Source organism: Trachurus japonicus, chromosome 3 (genome assembly GCF_045865225.1).
Source record: "Trachurus japonicus isolate A0001 chromosome 3, Traja_1.0".
Taxonomy (NCBI): Eukaryota; Metazoa; Chordata; class Actinopteri; order Carangiformes; family Carangidae; genus Trachurus; species Trachurus japonicus.
In genome coordinates this window covers 16,175,686-16,202,321 of record NC_140909.1, presented here as the reverse complement: position 1 = coordinate 16,202,321, position 26,636 = coordinate 16,175,686, and the positions used below count along the sequence as shown (strand labels likewise).

The 26,636-nt window shown below is 39.3% G+C and overlaps 4 protein-coding genes and 1 long non-coding RNA gene across 8 annotated transcripts; 3 read left to right on the top strand and 2 right to left on the bottom strand.

Annotated features, from left to right (window-relative positions):
* Positions 1 to 743: 743 nt before the first annotated feature.
* On the bottom strand, positions 744 to 5,362 carry irf1a (interferon regulatory factor 1a). Its single transcript, XM_085773112.1, has 7 exons — positions 5,205 to 5,362; positions 4,983 to 5,082; positions 2,387 to 2,566; positions 2,117 to 2,275; positions 1,972 to 2,024; positions 1,778 to 1,868; positions 744 to 1,667 (listed from the first exon to the last, which is right to left on the bottom strand). Exons 1-7 carry the CDS (start codon positions 5,292 to 5,294, stop codon positions 1,549 to 1,551), a joined length of 792 nt encoding a protein of 263 aa, XP_085629238.1. The 5' UTR covers positions 5,295 to 5,362; the 3' UTR covers positions 744 to 1,548.
* Positions 5,363 to 5,877: 515 nt separating this feature from the next.
* LOC146989807 (uncharacterized) lies at positions 5,878 to 11,266 on the bottom strand. Of its 4 annotated transcripts, none has more exons than XM_085764124.1 (10): positions 11,075 to 11,266; positions 10,910 to 10,980; positions 10,694 to 10,820; positions 10,318 to 10,478; positions 10,028 to 10,170; positions 9,766 to 9,928; positions 9,133 to 9,226; positions 8,946 to 9,024; positions 8,468 to 8,541; positions 5,878 to 8,364 (listed from the first exon to the last, which is right to left on the bottom strand). In XM_085764124.1, exons 2-10 carry the CDS (start codon positions 10,962 to 10,964, stop codon positions 7,362 to 7,364), a joined length of 1,899 nt encoding a protein of 632 aa, XP_085620250.1. In that variant the 5' UTR covers positions 10,965 to 10,980; positions 11,075 to 11,266; the 3' UTR covers positions 5,878 to 7,361. The 4 variants fall into 4 exon arrangements, with proteins under 4 accessions (XP_085620250.1, XP_085620253.1, XP_085620254.1 ...); XM_085764127.1 differs by having other exon boundaries at positions 10,318 to 10,466; XM_085764128.1 differs by having other exon boundaries at positions 10,318 to 10,460.
* Positions 11,267 to 13,564: 2,298 nt separating this feature from the next.
* On the top strand, positions 13,565 to 14,946 carry LOC146989806 (uncharacterized). Its single transcript, XR_015035627.1, has 4 exons — positions 13,565 to 13,621; positions 14,567 to 14,614; positions 14,749 to 14,813; positions 14,909 to 14,946. It is a non-coding gene; the product is annotated as an uncharacterized LOC146989806 (long non-coding RNA).
* A 1,635-nt stretch (positions 14,947 to 16,581) lies between these two features.
* LOC146989805 (uncharacterized) lies at positions 16,582 to 19,613 on the top strand. Its single transcript, XM_085773111.1, has 9 exons — positions 16,582 to 16,703; positions 17,329 to 17,396; positions 17,678 to 17,725; positions 17,860 to 17,924; positions 18,020 to 18,057; positions 18,484 to 18,563; positions 18,671 to 18,733; positions 18,964 to 19,014; positions 19,371 to 19,613. Exons 1-9 carry the CDS (start codon positions 16,640 to 16,642, stop codon positions 19,422 to 19,424), a joined length of 531 nt encoding a protein of 176 aa, XP_085629237.1. The 5' UTR covers positions 16,582 to 16,639; the 3' UTR covers positions 19,425 to 19,613.
* A 775-nt stretch (positions 19,614 to 20,388) lies between these two features.
* ddias (DNA damage-induced apoptosis suppressor) lies at positions 20,389 to 25,240 on the top strand. Its single transcript, XM_085764123.1, has 5 exons — positions 20,389 to 20,786; positions 21,079 to 21,240; positions 21,589 to 21,697; positions 22,042 to 22,355; positions 22,782 to 25,240. The coding sequence occupies exons 1-5, from the start codon at positions 20,665 to 20,667 to the stop codon at positions 24,571 to 24,573; spliced, it is 2,499 nt and encodes an 832-aa protein (XP_085620249.1). The 5' UTR covers positions 20,389 to 20,664; the 3' UTR covers positions 24,574 to 25,240.
* Positions 25,241 to 26,636: the final 1,396 nt, after the last annotated feature.

Here is a 26,636-nt window from a genome sequence, read left to right as displayed (position 1 = left end):
TTGAAGAACCAGTGCAAAAATACTTCCCTATGAAAGTACATACAAAATCCTATAATTTGATAGACTGAGATACTGTTTCACATGTTTAAGTGTGTAAGAAACATAGACTGTATAAAAAAGAAAAGTGATTTACATGGGTAGCTGGTGGAAGTTTACAGTATATGTGAGACATCATGAGAGGTTACTGGATAGAGAAATATTAAAAGCTTTATCACATTCAGGAACAGGCATTGTGCCTGGAATAACTACGACGCTTCACACACAACTATGATTAGTGTAATTGTGCACCGTGCCTCGGATCTGAGTGTGTGCCACTAAAACAGCACATACAAATAAGTGGAGTAAACATAGGGTTTGTAGTTGTAGGCGGTTATAATCAGACAATTTAAGCTCTTCATGTGATGCTTCAATTTAATTAATCTTGCATATGAATAGCTGTGTAATAACCTGTCAGCAGTTCTTTAAAAGCAGTGCTTTTGCAATGAGACCAAAGAGATTAGATTTCATGAGCTCACATAACTGACCCTGGGATTGAGACTTTCTTTGTGGCTGTAGTTATTTGCTCCTTTTACATGCTTTTAGACTTACTGTCATAGACATCTCAGCATGAATTTATATATATAAATAATATAAAGAACTCGTTGTTTTATCAAATTCTGCTGCCACAGTGTGAAACGTACGTAGTGCACACACACAAACATGCAATGAAGGTTCTGTGCTATTGGAACTATAATTGTGTAGCCTAAATATTGTTTGTTTACCTGCTCATACTTGTGGAAGACATCTTGGATGTCAAGGGGTTAATTACCTGATTAAATAAAGGTTGAATAAAATAATAATACAAATAAATAAATATCAGCCAGACAAGATGTTTTACTGGATGGACATTTTGTTCATGCAGAATTATACAAAATCTATTCATTTGATAAAATAAAAACAGGTTATACAGTATCACATAAAACTAATTACACCATTGGCTACTTCAAAAAAATTAGAACATATACAAACAATTGAATGGATAACATCTTAATTGGTAAAAACAAAGGCACAAATGTATACAAATCACACACACACATGTGTATATATATAAACTTTTTATAGCTTAAATCCACTGCCTCAGTGTTACGCACTTGTTGTCTTAACATCTGGCTAAACTCAAAGAAACATTAAAGCAATAACTGATCCTGCGCTGAAGTGAAGTGATATCTGTTTACTCTGATAGCTGTGGTGTGAGCTTGGTGTCAGCTCAGTGAGTCTGAGGCACTGAACCATAGTGAACCCAAGTGATGATGACAGAGCTAAAGCTTGGCTTGGAACAGGATCTTCATGCTCAGCAGAGAGAGGATGACCGTCGACTGACTGACTGACTGACTGACTGACAGAGCAATATATCTGTCCGCTCGCCCTCTCCTCTTTCTCTCTTACACCGGTCAGCACGGCAGACAGACAGCTGGAGGTTAGTTAGCAAGGAAGCCTGAAGAAAGAACAGCCTTTATTCAAACATGCGGTAAACACAAACTGTGGGAGGATGAGCCGTGGCGTGCACATCTACGGCATCAGTGTTTGCTGATTTGTGGTCCAATCGGAGAGTTCCTTGATGTAGTTTGGACCAAAGAGATCAGTGTAGCTCTCTGGGTGCAGAGAGAATGGGGTTTCATCACCAGCACCTGCACAGCAGAAAACACACATCTCAAACACACAACTTTCTTCCCAATGCATTCAATCAGTCTTTTGTAGCATGGTGTGTGTGTGTGTGTGTGTGTGTGTAGTGCCTCACAGTGCCAGTGATCCCACAGTGTGTGTGCTCTCCATCTTCTCTGCTCCCCAGTTTGGTTCCAGAGGTCAGCGTTGCTTAAATGGTCCATCAGCTGCAGTATAGACAAAACCGGTTAAACCACAAAATGCACTGTGCACAAACTCTGATTCACTGCATTGAGTCAGTCATTAGGCACAAAGTTAAAGGCCTGATACCTTAAACACAGCCTCATTCTGTTCCTGGTCCTCTGGTTTGGCCTCCCACATCCCTGCACAACAATAATGACCAACAATCATCCTCACAAAGCCGCTAAAGCAACACATTTTTGAATGAATAAACATGCAACAACAAACCTCCCACCATATGTTTGTGTGCTGTGAAATATGTTCTCTGTGGGAGGCTCCACTCTCCTCTGGGTTTCCAAAGTGGGTCTTGTTGGTGTGGGTTGCCAAGTATGCATGCTGTATGTATCATCACTTAAACTAGACTGTTTTTCTCTGGGTCTGCTGAAGCGCAGTCCTGAGAAAGGGGGCAGGACAGGACAGCGCTGTCAACACACGGGCTCTTTTTGAGGATACTGTCTGAACAATTGTGTTTGCTTTGAAGTGATCCGCATATTGCATATTTTACCTCTCCTGCGTCTGTGTGTTTGTGTGCTGGGTAGCATCCTGTACACTCTGTAGGCGTTGCTGCCTCTCTTCCTGCTGTGCTCCCGCAGTTCACAGATGTCAGGCAGAGAATTCAAGGCACAGCGGAAATTCGCTTTCCATGTCTTGGGATCTGGCTTGTCCTTGCCTGGACGATACCGTCCTGAGGTGAACAAGCAAAGAGACAAACACTGGTATGTGTGTGTGCTTTTTGTATTGTGCCTTTTTTTAACCCTTATTTTTTTCCCACTCTCTGTATAGTTTGTACAGTTTTCTGGGTTTCCTGCATGCAAATCTTCCACATGATAATTTGATTAAATGCAAAAATAATTCAACTATAAAAAATTAGGAACATAAATACACTGTAATAAAAAAAAGAAGAAAATCAAAATCTCCAGGACAGTACCTCCAAATATATTCAAGTACAACAACACGTAAATGCAAATAATAAATATAATTTGCATAACGTCATGGTTTGTATTCCTTGTGTATTTGTGTTTTGAGATGAGTGATGGCTATAACCCTCCAGTGAGGAAGTTCAGTAACCTGCAGTCTGCTGAGTGATCGCTAACCACCTTGGTTTAAATTTCAAGCGTGTTTGACCTCTGACCACACCCAGCATGACTGATGACTGTGCTTGGCTGTGGTCAGAAGTGTGCTCTGTTGCACCTGTAGTCACACCCAGCAGTGAACCTCACCGCAGCAAACTGGAGGTCGGAAAAAAAATGTGATAGGGTAGTTTTTCAATCCATCACTGTAACATTTTGACTGTACTGCTACAATAATAATAAAAAAAACCATCTTCAGCTGTACAGTTGAGTGACTTCATTCACTGGGCTCTATATCCTTTCTCATATTTAGCACCACCGTGTGATTTGGACCTCAGCCAGCCCTCTCAGCTGCCTGAGTGAGAGAAAAAAATCAGTGGAGCTTAAAAAGAATCACTGCAGATCAATTACAGCTCACAGAGGCAGGGACAGCATTATTTTACACTGACAGAAGCCCCCAAGTCATTAACAACTTGTTTTATGTCCATCTCCATTTGTTGCAGATACACCTTTAATATGATAATAACTTCACTAATCATTTCAATATGTTCTGTGTATAAAGATAATAATGATAATAATTCTCAGCATATTAATTTATGATTTTTGAGCAGTCATCACTTGTTGAACTTTGACAGCAATATGATCACCCTGCACATTCACAGCAACTGAACTGGAGCTTTCCCAGGCCATGTGATGCAGCTAAAGTCACAAACCATGACTTTCCCAAGACAGAAAAGTGTAATGGGTTTCATGTTTGCGTGTGTGTCTGCTCCTACAACATCCATACTCAATTCAGCTTCTAACAAAACAAAATAGTACCCAAAACATCTGGTTACAAGGCTAAAAAACTAAAGTAACTCAGGTTTTTTTTGTTTTGTTTTGTTTTTTAAATCAGCATTAGATTATATCACATGAACTGGAAATAAATGTGCATGTTTCTTGTTCTGTGTATTGTGAAGCAACATCCTGAGAATGCAGTGAGTGTTATTTATCTGATTACTCTATCAGTGGTCTGATTAAGATCACTGAAATAAATATGTCCTACTACCAGAAGATTTGTATAATGGATGGAATAAACTAAAAGGATTACTCACAATTATTTGTACTTGACTGTGCAGTGTGTGAGTCGAAAAAGCAAATGGTTTGACCAACAATGGATTGTTTTCCATCCTTACTCTGTTTTCATCCTTTTGTACTCAGTGCAGGGTACAGATGTAACTGATGGCTCCTTTTTTTTTGCAGATAACCATCAGTATCTGTCAGACATATTTTAATGATTTGTGGGCTTATTTAGTTTCCCCTAGTGTGATCCAAGTTATATGCAAAATTCTCAAGAATGTTGTAAATCTAGAGAGACATGGACCAAACAATACAACCATGTCAGCTCTTCATTGGGAAAATCTCGCCCAAGTATCTGCAGACATACAGTAACTCATCAGGATGAATAACTTCCAAAATACGTATTTAAATTTTGACAAGTCATATAAACATGTTTCCTTGTAGGTCAGTTCAAGTAATAATACTATGTGCTGTGGATGTTTCTTTATACTTGAGACGAGAGACTCTTTTTTCTTTATGAAAACATCCGGTAAAACCTGTTTTAACCCTCACTGACAGATCCCTGGCCAAAACTAAACCAGGCAGGGATGTTGTAAACACATGGTACATGTCTTGCCCATCAGACTACCAGGACACCGTGTGAAATTGAAAAATATTGTTAACTAAACATAAAGTTAATTAGGTTGGAAATATACTTTTTTTTTGGTAATCTCAATTTTCGGACTCCTCAGATTTATCACCTTGTTTTTTGTAACTCTCCTTTCCCCCTTGACCAGCTTGGGGTTATAACACCTGTTTTATTCTTTTTTTTTTAACCTTTATTTAACCAGGCAAGCAAATTAAGAACAAAATTCTTATTTTCAAGCAGCCTCGATATTTTGGCAATGATGGACAGAAAAAGAGGGTTTAATGCAAATAAAAAACAAACAAAAAAAGTCAGCAAAAACACAACTGAATTTGTGTGGTGCCTACCAGTGTACATGGCCCAGCTTCTGAAGAGTGTAGCATCTCTGTCAATACTCCAGCCATGACGAGCAGCATGCGTCCATGGGATTTGGAAGATTCGTGCTGTCTGTAGAATATTGAACAATATAGGATAGCATTGAACACATTGCATCATCTACAATATCTTCTGATGCATCCGTGACAACAAAGTTGTTGTTGTTTTTTTACACTGAAATGGAGGGGGTCTACCTGGTCCAACCAGCTGACCCCTGGATACCTCCCAGACTGAATCTGCTCCTCCAGCCACGGCCTGAGCCTCAGTCGTCCTGGTTGCTGCATGCTGAGCGTCTGCAGAGAGGTGTTCACCACAGATGCGTTACCAACTCAACAGGAGTGTGAAGTAGTAAGAGAAAAATTCTTAAGAGCTCAGATTAAATCAAAGGTTACTCAGGGACACCTTTGCTCCTCCCTTAGATTCTTCCAATCAAAGACCTTGCAGTTATGACAGTCCCTCCAATAACCATCTTCACTGCTTAAGTGGCTCCTCCAATTACAGGAAATACTAAACACTGCAAATAGTTCTTCCCCTGAGCAGGAGTGGGGTGGATTATGATAGACTTGAACAGGTCCTTGTACAGGTTTGTATTTTACTTATCTATTTTAGTAAATCAAAGGGGATTCACAATGATATGGTCTTATTAACAGTTCTTCAACATCAGACATGTGGTAAATGTACAGTATATTAGGTTGTATTTAATTCTGGCATGGGCCACCTTCTAGGTTAAAGTCAGTGTTTAAATTATGTGATTAAGTTTTTTTTTTGTATGTAGCTACTGTGGTAGCAGTGCGATGTGTATAATAATGTGAGACCACAAGGTGGAAGCAGAGTTATGCTGTACATGACAGAGGAGATGACGCTCTACATGGTGCAGCAGTGCCTTTATTTACATAGGAGATCCTCCTTTAACTGTGTTCACATCCCCATTCTTAACAGGAACATACAATATACAATATTATTACAGAAGGACAGTTTATTGTCTTTTCATGCAATATTTCACAAGTTCCTACCAGAGAGGCTGTAAGTTCTTTTCACATGCAACTTAATATTTTGTGATTACAGTAAGGTACAGTCATTAAAAAAACTGCTACTTGAGGCAAACTAAAAGTATTATCTAAGTTAATTTTCTCACTGTGCCAAGAAATTTGAGTTCAAGTTGCTTTCAATGTCATTTGTCTAAGATGCTTTCTGTCACAACACAAGTCAAGTGAATGTGCATTACAAACTCATTAAAAACACCTCAGGATAATAATACGAACAACTTTAATGCGATAATGAAAATAAGTCTTTGTAGACACATTAAACACTTATGAACATTTTCTTATAGTGACGTAGGATGTTTTGAGTTACATGCCCTGTGTGTGATGATAAGATGGCACGTCTTTCTGTGGAATTGCCTCACAAGTTCCAGCGAAGAGCTATGAGGAAGTAATTTCACAACAATGAGCCAAACCAGCTCCACACGTCAGCTGCCTGTTTTGGCAGAGAAGTCTATCTGCTTCAATATGCTTCATTTTGAACGTTCAACAAAAAGGACCAAACTGAATACTGTTGCTATTGTCTTGAAATGATCCTTGTGAACAAATCAAGCTCAGGAAAAGTAATACTCCACTGGAAATGGCTTTTTGGATGACCTAACACATCCCTGCAATCCAACAAAAGTTTCTCTTACAGCACTTAAACGACACTTTAGACATTGAAGGTTGGTTGGATGGGCTAACAAATAAATTATACCCATTAAATGGTTAACACAGCAGTAAAAGTAACATCCCATCTGACTAATGTTCTCATCTTTTGTTGTATAATAGTCCATTTATACCAGCTGTCACTGCATTGATCTACCATGAGATTACATGCAAAGCTAAGTTTGAAAAGCAAATGCCCTAAGAACCATGTAGTTCAACCATAGCAGAAACATGAAGCAGTTTTCTTCTCATGTATTTGTAACCAAAACACATTCAAAATCCTCTCTCTTAAAAAATAGAATATACATTATAAATCAAAACACTGACATGTTCCAAAGTATTTACAAATAACTTGTTCCTAAGGTGCAAAAGTATGGTTTCTTTGAATCAAAGCAGAAAAAAGGAAAAAGAAAACATCGCCACCATGCTAGCGCAGGTGAGAAAATGCTGTTAACTCCAGGTCAAGGTGGTTCACATGAACGTGATCAGGAAATGTTTGTCAGACCCTCTACTGGATGGATCTTCACAGGTGAACACTGGATTGATTTTAACACGATTTTCAGTCACTTACAACTGTGTTCACATCCCCTCAATTGTTCAGTCACGCCTACTATATCAGGACACAGTAGCTCATGGAAAAACTTAAAATAAAAATATCCTGCACTACACACACTGATAGCCACTGTCTGTAATTACGGTCATGGGCTGGTCAGAGGCTATCAGAGGAAAAAAAGGTCTTTGGAGCTCAGAGAAGGCCTGGCCCTCTACAGTGTTAATGAAACCTGTAGGGACTGAGGGGATGCTGGTGAATGATCCCACAGGAAATTTGTCCAGATGTTCCTCTTTCACGTCATTTCTCTCCTCTGAAAACGAAACATCAGGCTGTCCCACCAGACTCTGAAATGCCTGGTAGTCATCCACCACTGGAGGAAAGCTGCTTAAGCCAGTAGGCAAGTGGCCATAGCAAGGATTGTCATCGCATACAGTGAGCGCTCCACTTTCTCCATTTGTCTTCATGGGATCACTGACCCAGTCGTTAGAGTTGACACACCCAGCCTCAACATCGGACATGGGATCGCATAAGGTGGTTGTGTTGGTTCCACTAGAGATGGAAGGCACACTGGAGTCTTCTGCATAGGATAAACGTCCAGAATCTGCACTGCACGGCTGATATGACATGTCTGATGGCATTATAGTAGAAACCTCCGATGCTAAGTTAAGAAGCAGACCAGCTGGTACCTGCTGATCAGGACAGGTCACTACGTTGCCCTCACTAGGATGGTAAGCAGAGACACACACCATTGCAGCCTGCGTCTGGGTTTCAGATTTATCCAAAACGATTTGAGGTGCGGAGCTGGGAAAGACAATGGAGTAGGTTATATTGTTAAACCCAGATGATCCAGAATTCACGTCATCAACTTCGACGCGACAAGAAATGTCGGGAGCAGAGAATAAACGACAGTCTTTGTTTGAATCTGTGATCGGGTTGGTTGTCATAGGTGATATCGGGCTGATATTGGGGAAGGCTTTACCAAGGGCATCATGAACCCCGGCTATAACATCAGCAGGTTCTGTATTTGCATAACTGAGACAAGAAGAGCCACTGCTAATCCCACTGCTTTGCTGTAAACTCCCACCGCTGGTGTCGGTCACTGACCCCTTCGACCTGAACATTGAGAAACAAGTCACATTAAAAGCTAGTAATGACACTGAAAGAAATAAAAGGGAAACGTGTCGTATTTTTGATGCGCTTATGCAGCCCTACATACCATGATTTGCTGTCATCTGGAATAAGGGGCTCCACGCAGGTAGGAGAGATGATGGTTGACTCCGGCTTCAAAAACTGAAAACAAGAGGATAAACACTCTTAAAACTACAGAAGTGTTTTATCCATAGATTTTACCTAAAATATGTGCAAAGGTTTTTAATCTGTGGTGGTTTGCAAAATTGTTGACACATTGGATACCACCATGTGCCATAGCAAACACAGCAGATACAGTTTAGTAGCCTACCAGCTGCAGCAGCTGATTTATCAGTATATAATGCAGCCAAACAAACCCAAACTGTTTGAAATTAAATGACTGCAATCACAATCTGATTTATGGCATGCATAGTTTTTCTATGAAAACAACAACAGAGAGAAGTAGCTAACTGCAAAGTGTGGATGCAGTAAAGGCTGAAAAATACCAGAAATAAGAATCTGAAGATGCAAGTTTTTGTTTTTCACCAACGCAGGTTTACTCTCACCTCATGGACACATGGACGCATATCAAGAAGCTTTGGATTTGGACCTTTGGAAACTGTGTCCCACCACTTTGTCTTCAACCTAAAATCAAATGTACAGAGAAAGAACCCACACACAGATGTTTAAAGGAAAAGGCTTTCATAAAATTCAGAAATAGTCAACAATCAGTGTTTTATCTGTATGACTTACTTTACATAAGAGACAAATATAGCACTGCTGATGAGGACTGCAGCAATACTGAGGCAGATGATGAGAACCAGGAGCAGCGTATTAGGGGAAGCAGCTGTGAAGTAACATACATGAAGCAAGTTCACAAACCACTCAATTTCTGCACAGATGACACAACATAGACAAACTGGAGAGAAGTACATGATAATTGCCTGGTAACAGGTGTGCATTATGTAAACCAAAATGACAAGCTGATTAAACAATTGATACTATTCAAATGGCAGTCATGGTCAGGCTGTATTTTAATAAAGACAACAGCATCGAAATAGTAAAGTATGTTATTTTTGGAGTAGATCTGAAAAGTGAAAAACAAAAAACAACAAAAAACAAACAAACAGATGAAGGCCAACTGTATCTAGTATGATCCATTTTTATACAACAGGTTCATCCTGATTCAGTTTTATCATTTGCATCTCTTTGGTTTTGTGACTCATTTTTCTACTAATAAACTGTCATCCTGCCATTTTCTGTGGTTTATTTGAACTATGAATATCTGAGGTTACATATCAACACTAATATCATGATACAACTGATATACAAATGAACGCTATACTGCATAAAATGTGACAAAAAACTTGTATACGTGACACTTACGGGTTGTGAATTCCATCCCTGCGCTTCTGTCACTGAACTTGTTACTCCGATCAGTAAAGGTTTTCACACGGACCACATATGTTGTACTTGGCTCCAAACCTCGCCCAGGTATGTCATAGACTTTCAATCCATCATTGTCTGCCTCTTGGACAGGCTGATACACCTGTTGTGGACAAACAAAACATAAACAAAATAATTCAATGTCCACATCTCAAAATAATCTCAGTGTCAAACAGTGCCTCTGATATTAGGCTACCCATACCTCCTCTGGGCTTCCTTTTTTATGGTACATCACATAGGACTTAAACATAGACAAATATATGTCCCTAATGTTTGCATTCCACCTGACTTCAAAGTTTCCATTGACTTCTTCCACTGAGATGATTGTTGGGGTATTGGGTTTTACTGTGGGGGAACAGAGAAAAGAATGTAAGAAGAGATATCTTAACTAACCTCCATCCTTTATTCCACCCATTCACAATACGTCTGGGTTTGGACCAGTGTATTCAGGAAATCAACTGCAGATTTGGGAATTTTGAGAAGTCAACTTACTGCTCTGATAGACATTGATGATTCTTGAATGCACTTTTTGGCCTCCTTTCCAAACAACTGCTTGGTGTTCCTCCCCCCAAACCAGTGCCATGTTTATAGAGCAACAACACTGTCCACTCTCACACTGCTCAGGAAGGCAATGACTCACGCTGTGGATTATACTGCAAATCAATACAAAATGCTCTGAATTTATCAAATATATGTATTATTGCCATATCAGACTGATTCAGATGATATAACAATCAGATTTTCAGCATACTGTAAAATCAACTGAATTGACATTTTTTGTGAAAATCTGCCTATGTGTAGGTTAACACTGTTAATTTTTTGGCTCTGCAGTTAAACGCATAGGCTATTGACTGAATAAACAACTCACTCATTTTCCACTTTCAGTGTCAGTGTCACACTGTACCCAGAGCAGTTTTCCGCTTCAAAATGACAAAACATAGTTCTGTCGTAGTCGTTGGTACAGTCAAAACTTGGGCCTGTGTCATTATGAACTCCTGCAAAATACACAATTACCAGAAGAGACTATTAGTGAGAGAAACAGATCAGTAAAAGTTCAAAACTTTATGTCTGTTGTGGTACGTACCAGGAAGAGCTACGACAGTCGCACAATTCCCTAAAATGAGGAGGATAAAAAACATCCTACCGCGGGATGACCTGAAAGTAAATAAACAGCAGTAGCTATATTTATTATTTCCTTCCAAATTTGAATTACAACGATACACAGATAATTTCAAAGAAGTCAACTTACTTGTTACACTCAAATTTGAAACGATTTATTCCGCTTAATTCCACCAAGAACAACCAACAGACGCAGCTACGCCTTTCATACGGAGGGAAGGCGACCGTGGTTTGCTGCGTGAGTCCACTGTCAGTCTTCCTGGTCTAGACTGGAGAGCTCTTACTGGAAGTGTTGCGCCACGAGCTCATGGGAAGTTTCATCCCACTCCCGTTTCGTCAGCATGAAAAGGAGGAAACGAGATAAAGAGCAACACTAAAGCACGGCAGCTTTTTAACTGAACTGTGGAAATGCAAATATCAAAATAAAAGAACTAGCCTAGGCTACTTAAACGTTAGGGCCATGCACACAGGGTGGAAGAATTGTGTCTGTGTGTAAGCTACTGGTTATCACTGAAAGCAAAAAGCAACATGAGTTTCCAATGTATTTACTGTATGGTAGAGGGAGTAGGCTTCACATAGCCTGCATAATAAATGTTTAGTTGCTGCTGCGGTCTTAGTATTAGTATTGGAAATTCTCTGTCCTCATCGTCTCATTTAAAAGCTGTTAGTCAACAATTATTATTATTCAAAAATAATTCTAATGAAGGAAAATCCTTCACACAAGACAATGAATAAATGAATAGGCCTAAATAAATAAATAAAAAATCTGCCAGATACTCACAGACACTATGGCACATAACAATTACGGAATGCTAATAGACAATATTATGTTATTTTTTTTTAATTTTGTGTGTGTGTGTGTGTGTGTGTGTGTGTGTGTGTGTGTGTGTGTGTGTGTGTGTGTGTGTGTGTGTGTGTGTGTGTGTGTGTGTGGAGAGATAGATGGGTGCTAAATCATTCATTTCAAAAGCAAATAATGACATCAGCATTAAAGAAAAGTAATGTTAGTCATATATCCCATTTAACTCAGACGGGCTGAATTTCATTCAGAACTGCTCCTACTTCAAAGTTGCAACTAAGACATGTGTGTCAGAGCCATTGAAGCAGTTTTAACCTTTAAACAGTCATTAAAACAGAGGTCATTGTTGTGTCAGCTATTTAAAGATGTGTCCATGTCCAGTGTATGTGCCAGAGAGAGGTGGTGCAGTTGAATGTTTTCTGTACAAAGCAGGAACAAACACCAGATGTAGGGGAGACCGGGGATGGTTGTAGCACTTTTTGTCTCAGCTCCTATAGCGTGCACAGTGTTCATGGTAGGGCTCCCAAATTTTGACACAGAGTCCCCTCATTTGTCCACTACAATATCAAACTTCTTAAACTATGTCACAGAATTCACTATTTGATGTCAAATGCAAGGAGTGCCACTGTTACAACCTGCGACCACCAAACTGAGACCACACCACAAAATATGCATATAAGTTTGTGCATGTTCTAACACTAAAACATTTTTCTATGTTTCGATATGAACAAAAAGAACTCATCACTGATGGCTAAATGAGGAACAGTCAGTGATGTGGAAATTCCAGGAAAGATGGTTGACAAATAAAACAACAAAGATAAAAGGTGGTATATAAACATTGATGAAATGACTCATATTTTACCAAAGAACCTGCTCTTTCATCTTATACAAGTTACCTAATTCAAACTTCAACAGTATCAACATTTAGATTTACAATATTAGAATATTGGTTTCTGACCTAAAGAAAAACGTTTTTTGGCTGTAAAACCTATCACTTCTTCTATGCAAATTCACATGCAAAGTCAGGGAGTGAGTGGGTACACATGGTATTGATCACATAACTCTATTGTTATCCCTTATTGGTGAAAGTTACAACCATCCCCGGTCTCCCCTAAAGCCATCAGAAATCAAACATGATCAGTTGGTTATTTTTTTTTATACTATGACAGTGAGTGAAACATGCAGTTCTGAGAAGTTTGCTGACGACATATGAGCCACTGCTACACTGCTCCAGCCAGGTTCCTAATGAGTGAGTCACTTTGAAGGGTTGGGGGTTGTGGTTGCACTTTAAGTTGTTGTTTCAAATTGGTGTTGCAGTCTGTTTAAAACCAAAAAGAAATTAGGCTATGACATGTTTACAGCAAATGCACTATTGGTTTATTTTGTTACTTTTAGTAGGCCCATATGACATTTAGTACTAGGCCTAATATCACTTTGAATATTAAATGTAGCCTAAATCAACCCCAGGCTGCACTTTTGGCTGAATTTGATATCATTTCAGATTAAAAACCATAGATGGCTAAAAACAATTCCAAGCTAGGATGATGATCCGTAACGACAGATTAGAAAAATCGTAATTAGTTTGTAGTAACTAAGTGTGTAAATGATCAATAATCAGTATTATTGGCAATAATAGAGGCCCCTTTTAGGGCCCCATGGAGGCTTGGACAGCCGCCGGCCGTCATGGGCCGTTCTTCTCCAGAACACAGATGTCCAGTCCGCCCCTGGTACAGCTACACTTGCGCTTCGGCATTTTGTGCAACCACTAAAGGGTTGTTTAGTGGCAACTTATGTGATGTAGCCTATGTTATAGATGACAGAGTGGCTCTTCGAGAAGTGTCCATTCCTAAAGCGGCTGATGTCACCAAGATCATACAGGTCTGAAAGGGGTCCTTCTGTTTTGTTTGTTTTTTAATGTGATATGTAATTAGACTTTTAACAATCTCTGATCTGCCATCTATGTATACATATTTACACATTTTCTTACTACTTTCTCTACTATGATTCTGCTGTAGCCTACTACTAGGCCTACTACTGTATTACTGTTAGTTAGTACAACAATCTCAGCACCTGATCTGCCATCTATGACTATAGACTACAATATTTTCTTATTACTTTCTCTATGATTCTGCTACTACTACTGTATTACTGTTAGTTAGTGGTAGGTTACTATATGAAACAGTGGACTTACTCTGTGCAGTTTTTCTTTTTATAAATATTAAAGCAGAAGTAAGTGGTCCGGTCGTTTTGGCTAATGCTGCGTTCCAGGCAGGCTTTTGAAACCGTAAATTACAGCTTCAAGTCACAACTTACGACTTTGTAGCGTTCCAGGCAACCCACTTGTGTTTTTCTGACCTGTTTTACCTGTGAAAGTCACTATAACGGCCACTCGTAACTTCCGACCCGTGAACTCGTACCAGATCGAACTGGTCCTACGACTTCACAGGTCGGAAAAACACGAGTTACGGGTTGCCTTGAACGCACCATAACAGTCCTCGTCCCTACGTCACCACATTCACGCGCATCCCTTGGCTGCAGCCCTTCATGCCGTTCTCTCTCCTCATTGGATAAAACTTGTAGGATACGAGAAAAGTTTTCTCCTCGGCTCAGAGCAGAGCAGAGTGACTGACAGACCCGTGTTTCAGACCAAACACTCTATAGAAGTGATTGCTGTCAGAAGATAAAACTATTTAAGACTTATATTAACACAAAAATATCGCTTACTTCTGCTTTAACAATGAATTTCAAAGAACAGAACAAAAAACTGCACCTGTTGTTTCTTTTGTTGTGGTAGGACATTTCACATATCCTTCATCTTTTCAGATCATCACTACTGCCTTTGGATTGAACTCTTCTGATGTAATATTCAAGGTACAATGACTCATTCGCCTGTATGAATGTAGAGTAACCCTGGAGAACGTATTTTCATAAAAGGAAGGAAAATCTGTTTTTGGTTGTCACTGAACCCTCAGTGATCTGGGTAACCTCTGCTTTCATCTGTATAGATAAGGAACCATCGGGGCCGTCTGATCCCTCTGAACAGCTCAATCCCTGCCAACAGCAAGCACATGTGAGGAGTCATGACTGTGAATGTTTCTATCCATCTGTTGAATGCATCTGAAGCACCAACTGCTGTTAACTGGTGATGTACATTTTTCACCACAGGCCTTATGTGCTTGAGGTAGCCAAGATCTTTCAGCATGGTAAGAGGGAACTCATGGCTCAGTATTTTTGTAGAGGGGCCTGTTCTTTGGACTGGGCATTCAAAACACTGTTAGAATAACACAATAGTTTGATGTTATGGAGAAAAGGAGAAAAGTTAGGTAAGAAAGTCAGTAGCCTACCACTGTTAAGTCTGATTTTATATGATATGTATTATGATATCCCGGGTTGTGAATTCCATCTCTGTGCTACTGTCACTGAACTTGCCACTCCGATCAGTAAAGGTTTTCACACGGACCACATACATTGTACTTGGCTCCAAATGGTAGGGCTCCCAAATTTTGAGTCCCCTCATTTGTCCACTACAATATCAGTTCCTTAAACTTCTTAAACTATGTCACAGAATTCACTATTTGATGTCAAATGCAAGGAGTGCCACTGTTACAACCTGCCCCACTACCAGGGTAGGTTGTAACACAACCAGGGAGATTGAAAACCAAAAACTGAGACCACACCACAAAAGATGCATAAATAAGTTTATTAAATTATTGTGCATGTTCTAACACTAAAACATCTTCCTATGGTTCAGTATGAACAAAAAGAACTCATCACTGACGGCTAAATGAGGAACAGAGTCAGTGATGTGGAAATTCCAGCAAAGATGGTTGACAAATAAAACAACAAAGGTAAGGTGTAGCAACCATCCCCACCCGTGTCAGCCATTGTTTGACTAGCTGTACCACCATGGTGGTTTAAAATAAACATTGATGAAATGACTCATATTTTACCAAAGAACCTGCTCTTTCATCTTATACAAGTTACCTAATTCAAACTTCAACAGTATCAGTAGGCTACTAATCAAAATTTAGACTTGATGGTCCAAAATATTGGTTTCTGACCTAAAAAAAAAAATGTTTTTTGGCTTTAGTTTTTTGGTGTGCAAACCTACACACACTTCTTCACATAAATTCACATGCAAGGTCAGGGAGTGAGTGGGTACACATGGTATTGATCACATAACTCTAATTGTTATCCCTTATTGCTGAAAGTTACAACCATCCCCGGTCTCCCCTAAAGCCATCAGAAATCAAACATGATCAGTTGGTTATTTTTTTAATACTATGACAGTGAGTGAAACATGCAGTTCTGAGAAGTTTGCTGACGACATATGAGCCACTGCTACACTGCTCCAGACAGGTTCCTAATGAGTGAGTCACTTTGAAGCTGGAACATGCATCAGCGCAGGAAAAAAGGAGTATTAGCCTACTGTGCATGAATGTGGTTATCTTATTGAAACAAGTTGTGCACATTTTGATGTAATTTCCAAACCCCTAATGACTTGAATGAATGTGAATGTGTGTTGGAACTTGAGTTCTGGAAAGTAGCTATACTAGGCTACAACTTAAAAAAGATCATTGTTAATTATCATTATAATGTTGTATTGCAACTAAATGTGTAAAAATGTAGGAGACAGTGGCATCAAAATTACAACATGTGTTAGGCCTATTTCAAATTTAAATCGCTGTCCAAAATGCTGAGGTAGCCTAACATGCAAGTAGCAAGAAAAAAACAAAACAGAAGTAGCTGACAGCTGAAATGACACTGCTGCATTTACATAGATCCAGTCTATGGCTCTGAAGGAGACATTGTAGCCACTGAACTGTGTCTTAATGTGAAGGTCTGGACCGGATGTAGCCGGTCGTTTCCGGTGTGACCGCTGCAGCTGCTGCTGAAATGAAAATGTCTAAATCACGAGCATCAAAGACTTGGATCGCTCTGAAGCGTCTTGACAAAAACGGTTCGTATGTTTGTTCTGTTAGTTGTTCAGTTGTTTTTTTCGACGTAACGATCAGTGATTAATTATTTTTCAGCTAGGCTACTATATAATGGACTCGGTGTGTGCGTGATCTGTTCCTATGGCAACCAGCCTCTTTAATCAATTGAAGAAAATGGAAATTATTCAGATCATTAACAGTGTAGAATAAATCAAACACATTGGGCATAATACTAACAACTCAAGTTTTGTCTCTTTACAGCAACTAATGATCAGATGGTAACTTTGGTTAAAGAGAAACAGCTGCATTTGACTGTTGAGTGTTATGAGTTTATTATTAGACTTAGGCCTATTAGACCCGAATGGGAGTAAAAAATTAAAATCAGTTTAATCGGTGTAGAAATAGCCTACTTTAAATCAAAAATGATCGTGTGGTTGTAGCCGTATGTTGTTCATTAATAATCTTATCAGTTGTAAACCACTGATAGGCTTTCAAAATGCCTTCTATTTTTTTCTGTAGGCTAATAGCCTAAAACAGCAAGCCTGAAACAGATGCAGCTGATTTTTTTCGTTGTTGTTGTTGTTGTTGCTGCCACTAAACAACCGCTAAAGGGTTGTTTAGTGGCAACTAATGTGATGTATGTTATAGATGACAGAGTGGTGGCTCTTCGAGAAGTGTCCATTCCTCAAGCGGCTGATGTCACCAAGATCATACAGGTCTGAAAGGGGTCCCTCTGTTTGTTTGTTTTTTAATGCAATATGCAATTAGGCTTTTAACAATCTCTGATCTATGTATAGGCTAGTACATATTTACACATTTTCTTACTACTTTCTCTACTATGATTCTGCTGTAGCCTACTACTAGGCCTACTACTGTATTACTAACTGTGGACTTTTAATATTAACAATGAATTTTAAAGAACAGAACAAAAAACTGCACCTGTTGTTTCTTTTGTTGTGGTAGGACATTTCACATAGGCTATCCTTCATCTTTTCAGATCATCACTACTGCCTTTGGATTGAACTCTTCTGATGTAATATTCAAGGTACAATGACTCATTCGCCTGTATGAATGTAGAGTAAACCTGGAGAACATATTTTCATAAAAGGAAGGAAAATCTGTTTTTGGTTGTCACTGAACCCTCAGTGATCTGGGTAACCTCTGCTTTCATCTGTATAGATAAGGAACCATCGGGGCCGTCTGATCCCTCTGAACAGCTCAATCCCTGCCAACAGCAAGCACATGTGAGGAGTCATGACTGTGAATGTTTCTATCCATCTGTTGAATGCATCTGAAGCACCAACTGCTGTTAACTGGTGATGTACATTTTTCACCACAGGCCTTATGTGCTTGAGGTAGCCAAGATCTTTCAGCATGGTAAGAGGGAACTCGTGGCTCAGTATTTTTGTAGAGGGGCCTGTTTTTTGGGCTGGGCATTCAAAACACTGTTAGAATAAGTAATAATAAGAATAGTTTGATGTTATGGAGAAAAGGAGAAAAGTTAGGTAAGAAAGTCAGTACCACTGTTAAGTCTGATTTTATATGTTATATGTATTACATGAACAATAAGCTGAGTCAAAAAGATTAAATTTTTCCTGTCTACAAATGTTACTCTGGATGCATAAAAGGCAACACAAATATCACGCTTCCCTGTAAACTATGTAAAAAAATTGCAGTAGTATGTTGTAGTTATGTTATGTTATGTATTAGTATTAGTAGTATAGTATTAGTAACTCCTCATACCATACGCTGCATATTACATACTGTAAGTGAAAACATAAACCCATGTTTTACTGCTTCCAGTGCGCCCCAAGCCCAGGACCATTCCCATGACTGTGATCAACAAAAGCATGAAGACCAGGCTACAGACCATTGACAGGAGGGTATGGCATAAATTGTTTGCTTAAACTAGTACAGTGTTTTTCAGTAGTATTGAATAAAATTACTAATCAATCATAACAAACTTTTTTAATCACTTGTTTCATTACAGATTCAGAGACTGGAGGACCTTCTGCCTCAAATCAAACTCAGGCGCAATGAAAAACTTGGCCAGGTATTTTACCTTTTCTTTCTGAACACAATGGTAAACAAAGCACAGCCTTGGACACTAAATCCTGGCATTATTTACTTTGACAATGTGGATGGTCTTCTAGTATGATTAAAGTTATGGTTGAGTGAGTGTTTTAGATGTATGTAGCCTACATTTCTACAGTTTCATTAAGTTTATGATTGAATTATCTTTATGAACATCCACCTGACCATGGGCCCTCTTTTCTGTCATAGGAAATTGAATGTCTAAACCAGAAACTGAGGTTTCTTCAAAAGAGAATGCAGGTGAGAGTCTGGTTGAACATAATAAGCATGTGAAAACGTAGTTATGATTTTTAAAGTTCATTCAGACTATATTTGTTTTTATGTTGCCCCTGTATCTGTTAGATATGTGATTCAATGTATCTATTTTTGTCTTTCACTAACACATGTAGCTTCCTGCCTACCTAGAAATAAATCAGATATTTTATAAAATGCACTTAATTTGTTTTAATCTAATTAAGCTTGCATTTTGACATTTTGCTTAATTTATCTAAGTGCTTAACTGCAGTGGTCTTGAAACATTTTCAAAAAATGTTTTCAAATCTCTGCATTGTACTTTCAGTCATTTTTCACTGTCACTTTTGTTCGCTCTGTTTCAGGTTGCAGATTCTCATCACTGGAAGGGGGTGCTTACCAGGGCCCCTCTATGGTAAACCAACACCCAATTATCCAGCTGTTTTAGAAGACACAAGCTACATTCATGACTATTGTTTCACTCATTTGCTACAGATTTGATCATATGTGAGGGTAAATGATGATATGGATGGATGACCCTCGTACCTCATATGTTTATCTTTAATAAAGTGTGTCAAACCACATGAATTATTGTGTGATTTCCAATACACCGAGTCCTCTGTCTAATCCGTATTTTTGTCATTTAAATTTCTGAAAATGACACTGTGGTGGTCTTGTTGACTAGGTGTGAACAGTAAAACATTTACCAACAACTTACTCCTTTTCACCTTTTGAGAGTGACCCTCATAGCCAACCTGAAATAAGACCTGTGTGGTTATTCTACATCATAATGCACCAGTCCAGCACCTGAACAGGAAAGCTGATGCACCCACCAGTTCTCCTATTGTTTCATATGACTAACTTTGTAAGAGAAAAGGATTTTCTGAAAGAGATACGCCCACATAAAGCACACACTATAGGCCTACACCAGGTAAGCCACTGGGGCACTGGGGCAAGACTGCTGCACCTGTGACAATGACACAAATATACTTTTAACTTCAGTTAGTAAATTGGGATTCTCAGTGTATGGAGGATTTTTGTTTGTTTGTTTTGTTCCATTGCCTTAATAGTGTTGACAGTGAGAGAAATTGCAGGCAGCAAAAGGCCACAGGCAGGATAGCAGTAGAAAGATAGACTAGGAAAGCAAAAAGCAATATCGTAAAAGCAAAAACAATATAGTCTATTCTTTTTTCTTTCTTTTTGTCTTTCTTTTTTCCTTTCACTTTACATTGATGATACTATAGGCTATTATTTCTTATTCTTTGCCCCAATTCTTTTTATGGCGCTTTTACGACCTCCAGTAGGTGGCGGTAAAGCACGTGAAGCTGACTCGTCAATCAAACCAAAGAAGAAGCACGTAGCGTAGCAGCAGCAGTAACGTTACGTCAAACAGCAAACAGGCGCTAAGTTTAGAGATTTTATGTTTCTTGTGTTCACGTCGGTACATTTGATTCTGTCTATGGCGGTGATATCTGCTACTGCTGGTAATATAACACTCGTTTTTGTTGCGTTTCGTGAGATGTTTCGGGTTAGCCGAAGGATATAGCCTCTTAGCTATAAACAAGTACCCGTGTGTGGCACAGAGACGGATGAGAAAAAGTTATGTTTCGTACACAGGCTATGCCTATAACTTTTTTTGTGAAGCACTTTGCAGACTAAATGTCTGTTCGACGGGCTTTGGTGGAGTGTGCCGTGTTGTCTGTGCAAGATGGATGTGTGTTTTATCCCTGCTGCAAAGGCTGCTTCTCAAGATTTGATGTCGATCAGCAGGACACGACGAGGTAAACACAGAAACAAACAACGCAAACACCCCTCTGTGTCACCGACCTTTATGGAGGAAACACAGGGGATAAAAGAATCTTTTTAATAGTTTTGTTTTACCATGACTATATACTTTGTTAACTTGTCCAATTTATCTGAAAATGAACTCTCAGCCTCTACGCAAAGTTTCTAGGTAGCTGTGTAAGGGTTGATCTGAATGAGTTGTATATCCTAGCATTGATTCATGTCGCCCCTTTTGTCTCAGTTACACATGTTATACTTTAATCTGTGCTTTCTGTCTGCCCACCATAGGTACAGATGCTGCAAGTGTGGTTACATCTGTGCGAGGGAGCTGGTCGGTTACAGATACCGTCTCTCTCTGAGGGTAACCCGGGACAGATGTATTTTTGGAGTGACAGTATTTGGAACATGTTTGGATCAGTTCTTTGGCATTCATGCAAGTGGACTTCAGAGGTGAGCAGAGGAAATGTCATGCTTTTGAACATGATATATCTATTGATAATGGTTTTGTCATTTGTCAAAGCCTGACATTCGTTCAAATTCCAGATATTTTCATTGCAGTAGATTTAAAGGTGTCTTATACAATACGTTCAGCATTCAGTCCCTTTTCCTCTTTATCTAAAGCACCACATCATTTAGCCCACATAATCAACAGTACTTGCTTTTTGACATTTCAAGTTTCTTAAAACACTATGTTGTAGAGAAATACATTCAGAACGTTAAATGTGTTTTACTAGTGTTTAACAAGGCATATTTAAAAAGCTCTAAGGTGTGCATTTTTGTTGTGATGCTATTCTGTAGGTTGGTGGAGGATGTGGATGGACCAGTTGGAGCATCAACCAGAGCCACACTGTTGATGAAGGCTGTCAAGGACTGTTTCATTGGCAGGCATTTCATCTTTGGCATAAAGGTACTATTGCTATTGAATATCACGTATCTCAATGTCAATTGTAAGGAACATATCAATACTGATATATTACTCATACGATTTTTACTATTAGCCTGATAATAGTTTGAAATTGGATAATGGATTTCTCTTTCGTTTCCAAATATTATGGAAAATAAAATGTAAACAAGTGCTGCTATGTGAAACCAGTAATAACTTAAATAATTAATTGATAATTAAAGCAGTTTCCTATCAACTAATCATTTAAAGTCTGATTTGAACATGTCAATATCTGTGTTTTTTAAAATTCAAATTGTTTTTTTTGCTGCTTGTTTTGAATCACCGACTGTCTTCTCTTTGTCCTAAAGGTAACCAGCACAGAAAGTGGCCTTTTTTCTGGAGGACCTGTCACAAATGGCTCCAGCTGTAAAGATACTGTCCAGTTTGTCGCCAGTCAGATGATTCTCCCAAATGTTGCAAGCCTGAGAGGCTGCACCGTGGTCAGTTATTATCAGATCCTTCTTCAGAAAGCTGCAGAGTATGAGCTGGGATCTACCGACTCTGGCAAGAACCCCAGAAATCCAGAAACAGCCCTACTGCTGATTACTCATCAGTCTCCAGCCAGCAGCTTCAATAACACCACACTTTCTGCAGCAGGTCTTCTTTGCCTGTCACCACAAAGGTAATGCACTGAAGTAGTTAGTGTTAACTCCTGCTTTCTTGCTGGTAATTATCAGTATTTAATGTCACAGCAGCTGAGTCTATAGGGCCCAGAAAAAATCTGCTCATGAATGGGTGTCAACAAGACAAACTTAACAAATGGGGGGGGGGGTTAACGAAAAAACAAGAACATCATAAATTCTAACTGTGCCCCAAAGTGTTTTCTCACCTGAAAGCACTCTTTGGATTGGAGGAAATTAGAAAGTTAAGGATGTGACATCATGTTTATGTTCTGCAACTTATGAAACTCAATTTTGTCTTGGTTCTTTCTAAACTAAGGCTATTTTTTTTTTTACACGGCTATCTTAAAATTTGATTTAAGTTTTTACAGAATTTTCCTCCATGTTATGACATTTCTTGAGAGTTGCCTTTCTTTTCTTTGTCCCAGATCACGCCACCAAGAGAGCATCCTTACGCCGACCCCTCCATGGCAACAATCACTAGGACTAATTACTTCATCAGCGGAGCAAGAAGAAGGCTGCAGTACCCAGGTCAGTGGAGAGGAGAACAGCAGACTGATGGACAACAAGAAAACATCACATTACGCACATAGGAGCTTTCGAGAGAGCCATAAAGTCACAAGGGAGAGAACTCTGTCACCTCTTCTTTCTGTAGAGCACAGTTCTTATAGAAGTACATTATTGGCCAATCACCCGCACCCGTCAAGGGAAAAAGATGTTAAAAACACTCCAATCCGTAACATCTGGTTTAGTCCTTCCAAGTCTGTCCACAAAGGGGATTTACCACTTAGCTGTGACGTGTCACAGTTTTCAACCCGACAACTCACCGGCTCATCTTTTTCAAGCTCCTTGGCTTGGGAGAATTTGCCTTTCTCTGAGAGTCTCTCAGAGTTTCTGTGTGAGGATCAAGATTATGGCATTGTTGGTGAAACTGAGCCACATATAAATGTACAAAATCAGAATGAAACGGTAAGAAACAATGTTGAAATAAAATCACAAAACAGTAACTTTCAATTTGAATCAATTTCTGTCAGTGAAAGTAACACACAGATAACGGAGATAAACCCACGAATGTTACTGAATATCACTAATACGCCTTCACTGACCAAGGAAGATAACACTCATGGTTTATCTGATCAGTTATGCAAGAACTCTGTTGAATGTCTAAACAAAAGTGAAGTCAGAAGCTTTCGCTTCCATCAGTCTGATCAGGACGACCCAGAAGATACTTCTCTGACTTCAGAAAACAAAGAACAGGAGCAACTTGAAGGGGATAAGTACGACTGTTCAGCAGACCTCTTCAGTAGCTCAACCATATTCGATATGGAAACAGAGACGCTCAACGCACATGCAGAAACTGTCAGCTTTACAGAAGCCTCCCCACTGATTTCCAGTCTACACAAACAGCACACGAGGAGTGAAAAGGCTTCAACACCAGGAAAACAAAGACTGAATAGCAATACATGCATTAATGGAGACAGTTTGATTCCACCAGGCACAGAAGACCTTGACTTTATCCCTCCTGCCCAGTCCACCCCGATTGTAAAAGTAGCTGTTGTGTCAGGGTCCCCCTTCTTCTCATACAGCTGCTCACCATCAAGTGGATTAAACCCAAAATCAAATGGTCAAGATTTGTGTGCTGACTACAATCAGCCTGAATTGGATGGTATAAAGCTGACAAAAATCAGCTCTTCCACTTGTAAACTGAACACTGAAAACAGACCTGACCACAAATCTACACCAAAGAGGTCCTGGAAACCAAATGGGCATAAAAACCATCCACTGGATTACCAGCACCTCAGGGTCCAGAGAGGAGCTCTGAACCTGGGATCAAAAGTAAGGACTAAGCACAAAAGTGACTCAAGTGTCTGTGATGTGACTGTGTGTGATTATGAGGACAATGAAGCAGTTGTTCCTCCGACTCCAGCCAAAACACAACTTGATGTGAAGCGCAGAAGAAGAAAGCAGATTGACAACAGCAGCAGTAATTTGGATTATATGTGTAAAACACGGCAGGAAAATGATGTAAATTGTAAAAGAAATGTGTTGGATCAACATCCTTCATCTCTTACATCATCACAGAGAGGCCTGGCACAGACAGGACATTGTGACAGCGAGGTAGCTCTTGAGGGGAGTCTGGATGGATCTAATGGTTGCCTTTTTGATGATGAGAACCAGACATGTGATTGGTCGAGGGATCTGTTCTCTAACTCAATCTGAGAGGTTCTTCCTCTCATTGACCAAAAGTACTTGTGCCTCTATGACAGTGACAGCCAGGACCATAAGTAATACATGTTCAGGTTGTCTGTTCGTCCCATTCTTGTGAACACAATATTTAAGAAACACACTTCTTCACATTTGGTACCAACGTTCACTTGGTCAAAGGTGACTGTTAACCAAGGAACATACCACTGCCACTGCTGGTGGTGATCCAACTCTCCGCAGAGGGATCCAAGAATAGAGCACATACGTATATTAATCACTAAAGATAGGAGAGAGACTGTTGAAAGGCGCCACAGGAGCACCCTTAGATGACCCAGCCACTGCTATACATACTGTATCTAGAGTACGCTAATGGAATCCTTCCCAGAGCAGTCAATGCTCTTACAGGCCAGTGAGTGCCAATGATTTTCAAATGTGGGATGTCTGCATGCTTGAAGAGATTTATTTTGTAGTAGGACGTTCCCATGACCCCCCTCCCCCCTTAACATGCATCACTGACGCATATCCATATGTGTGCTTAGTTGGTTTTACAACTATATGAATTTCTATTAAAGTTAAGAGACAGTAAAAGGATTATATGTCTATGATTGCTTGGGTATGTATTTACTGCTGCTGCTATACCTACTGACTTTATGAATTTGAATATTAAAATTCTTGACACAGACGGTCTGTCTTAATGCCGTTTTGTTTTTATATTTTGCCATTTTGATCTTACATAATATGATGGAGTGTAATATGGAGCCTCCAGCTGGGACTGAACCAGAAACATTTAAATTTCAGTATGTGGTATGCCTCTTATCCTCGAAGCCAACAAGACACTCTGTTACTCTCCAAAGCTCTCGAGTCACATTTGACTTGCTGTGCTCCCTGGTACCTCGGTTGGCAGCAAAGTCGGTAGCTGACTTGCTGTCTGCTGCTACTGTGTGTGTTTGTGCAGGGGTGTTAATGGAGGGATCAGAGTGTACAGTGCCATGCCAGAAAGCTAAGAATAGCAGCCACCAAGTATCATGACTACAATGTTCTGGATATGTGGGTCAAAGACAGATGGTAAGATGAACATGGTGTAACGTGTAAAAATGGAAATAGGACAAGATGTAAATATTGTACTTGGGTGTTGAAGAGGCAGGGTCAGTGTTAGTCAGCTGGGCATGACATCGGTGTCCGTGTTCTTGTACAGATGTTACAGTGTCTTTTTAATTAGAAAGTTCCACGTGTACCTTAAACCACAAATCCTTTAATAATCCAGAGTGATAAAGTATATTTTGTCATGATATGAGTCATAAGCATTTACCAAGGGACTGGAGCCTGAAAGGGATTTAAATATGTACAATGGTAACATTTTTATTTTATTTTCATTTTTACAACTTCTTAGGCAGACTTTGCACCATTATCATATAAAAATTTCAGTTTGTCCAATCTTTATTTATCAAAGTATTTTCTTTATGATTATCATTGCATCTTCATACATTGCATGACAAAAATCTTGTTTTACTCCACCCAGCTGTGCTGAAGCTGTGAAATACACCCTTTTGTCTGTAAAGAAAAGAACAAAATGCATTCATAATATGATACTGATGAGTTGATGAGTTGTGTCTTATTGTAGTGCTTCTGCTAGCAGAGAGATTACACACTTAGTGCATGGAAAAAGATCTGTGCCGGAAGGTAGTAGCTCAACAAGTTAATGTTAGGCCACACTATCAATACCACTAACAAATATAAACTTGAGTGTCAGTTTCATGTACATTGAATTATAAAGTGCAATATTTTAAAATCTCTCATTGCATCTGGAGGAATACTTTTGTTTGACCTACTTTCAAGGTATATTTTCTGCATTAGACCTTTTCTGACTTTTAATATAACTTTGTAATGTTTGTAACTGTGTCTTGGAACCACCTTGTTAACAGCAACCATGTCAGTTAAAAAAAAGAAAAGAAAGTATTTTACTAATCGTCTCAGAGCTCCACGTGTTTCCAAAACGTGGAGCTATGTGTGTGTGTGCCAAGGGAGATCCTCTCCTTGCATGCAACTAGTACAGTACGTGAGCTATGCCACCAAGCACC

Excerpts from the sequence above, each read along its gene's own strand:
- LOC146989805 (XM_085773111.1), top strand. The coding sequence starts at position 16,640 with ATGAAAATGTCTAAATCACGAGCATCAAAGACTTGGATCGCTCTGAAG. Across the intron at positions 17,726-17,859 it reads CTTCTGATGTAATATTCAAG|ATAAGGAACCATCGGGGCCG; the intron begins GTACAATGACTC and ends TCATCTGTATAG. Across the intron at positions 19,015-19,370 it reads TTCTTCAAAAGAGAATGCAG|GTTGCAGATTCTCATCACTG; the intron begins GTGAGAGTCTGG and ends GCTCTGTTTCAG.
- irf1a (XM_085773112.1), bottom strand. The coding sequence starts at position 5,294 with ATGCAGCAACCAGGACGACTGAGGCTCAGGCCGTGGCTGGAGGAGCAG. Across the intron at positions 2,567-4,982 it reads AAGCTGGGCCATGTACACTG|GACGGTATCGTCCAGGCAAG; the intron begins GTAGGCACCACA and ends TGTTCACCTCAG. Across the intron at positions 2,025-2,116 it reads TCACAGCACACAAACATATG|GGATGTGGGAGGCCAAACCA; the intron begins GTGGGAGGTTTG and ends ATTGTTGTGCAG.
- LOC146989807 (XM_085764124.1), bottom strand. The coding sequence starts at position 10,964 with ATGTTTTTTATCCTCCTCATTTTAGGGAATTGTGCGACTGTCGTAGCT. Across the intron at positions 10,821-10,909 it reads GACTGTCGTAGCTCTTCCTG|GAGTTCATAATGACACAGGC; the intron begins GTACGTACCACA and ends TGTATTTTGCAG. Across the intron at positions 9,227-9,765 it reads AGGGATGGAATTCACAACCC|CTGCTTCCCCTAATACGCTG; the intron begins GTAAGTGTCACG and ends GTTACTTCACAG.
- ddias (XM_085764123.1), top strand. The coding sequence starts at position 20,665 with ATGTCTGTTCGACGGGCTTTGGTGGAGTGTGCCGTGTTGTCTGTGCAA. Across the intron at positions 21,241-21,588 it reads CATGCAAGTGGACTTCAGAG|GTTGGTGGAGGATGTGGATG; the intron begins GTGAGCAGAGGA and ends GCTATTCTGTAG. Across the intron at positions 22,356-22,781 it reads CTTTGCCTGTCACCACAAAG|ATCACGCCACCAAGAGAGCA; the intron begins GTAATGCACTGA and ends TCTTTGTCCCAG.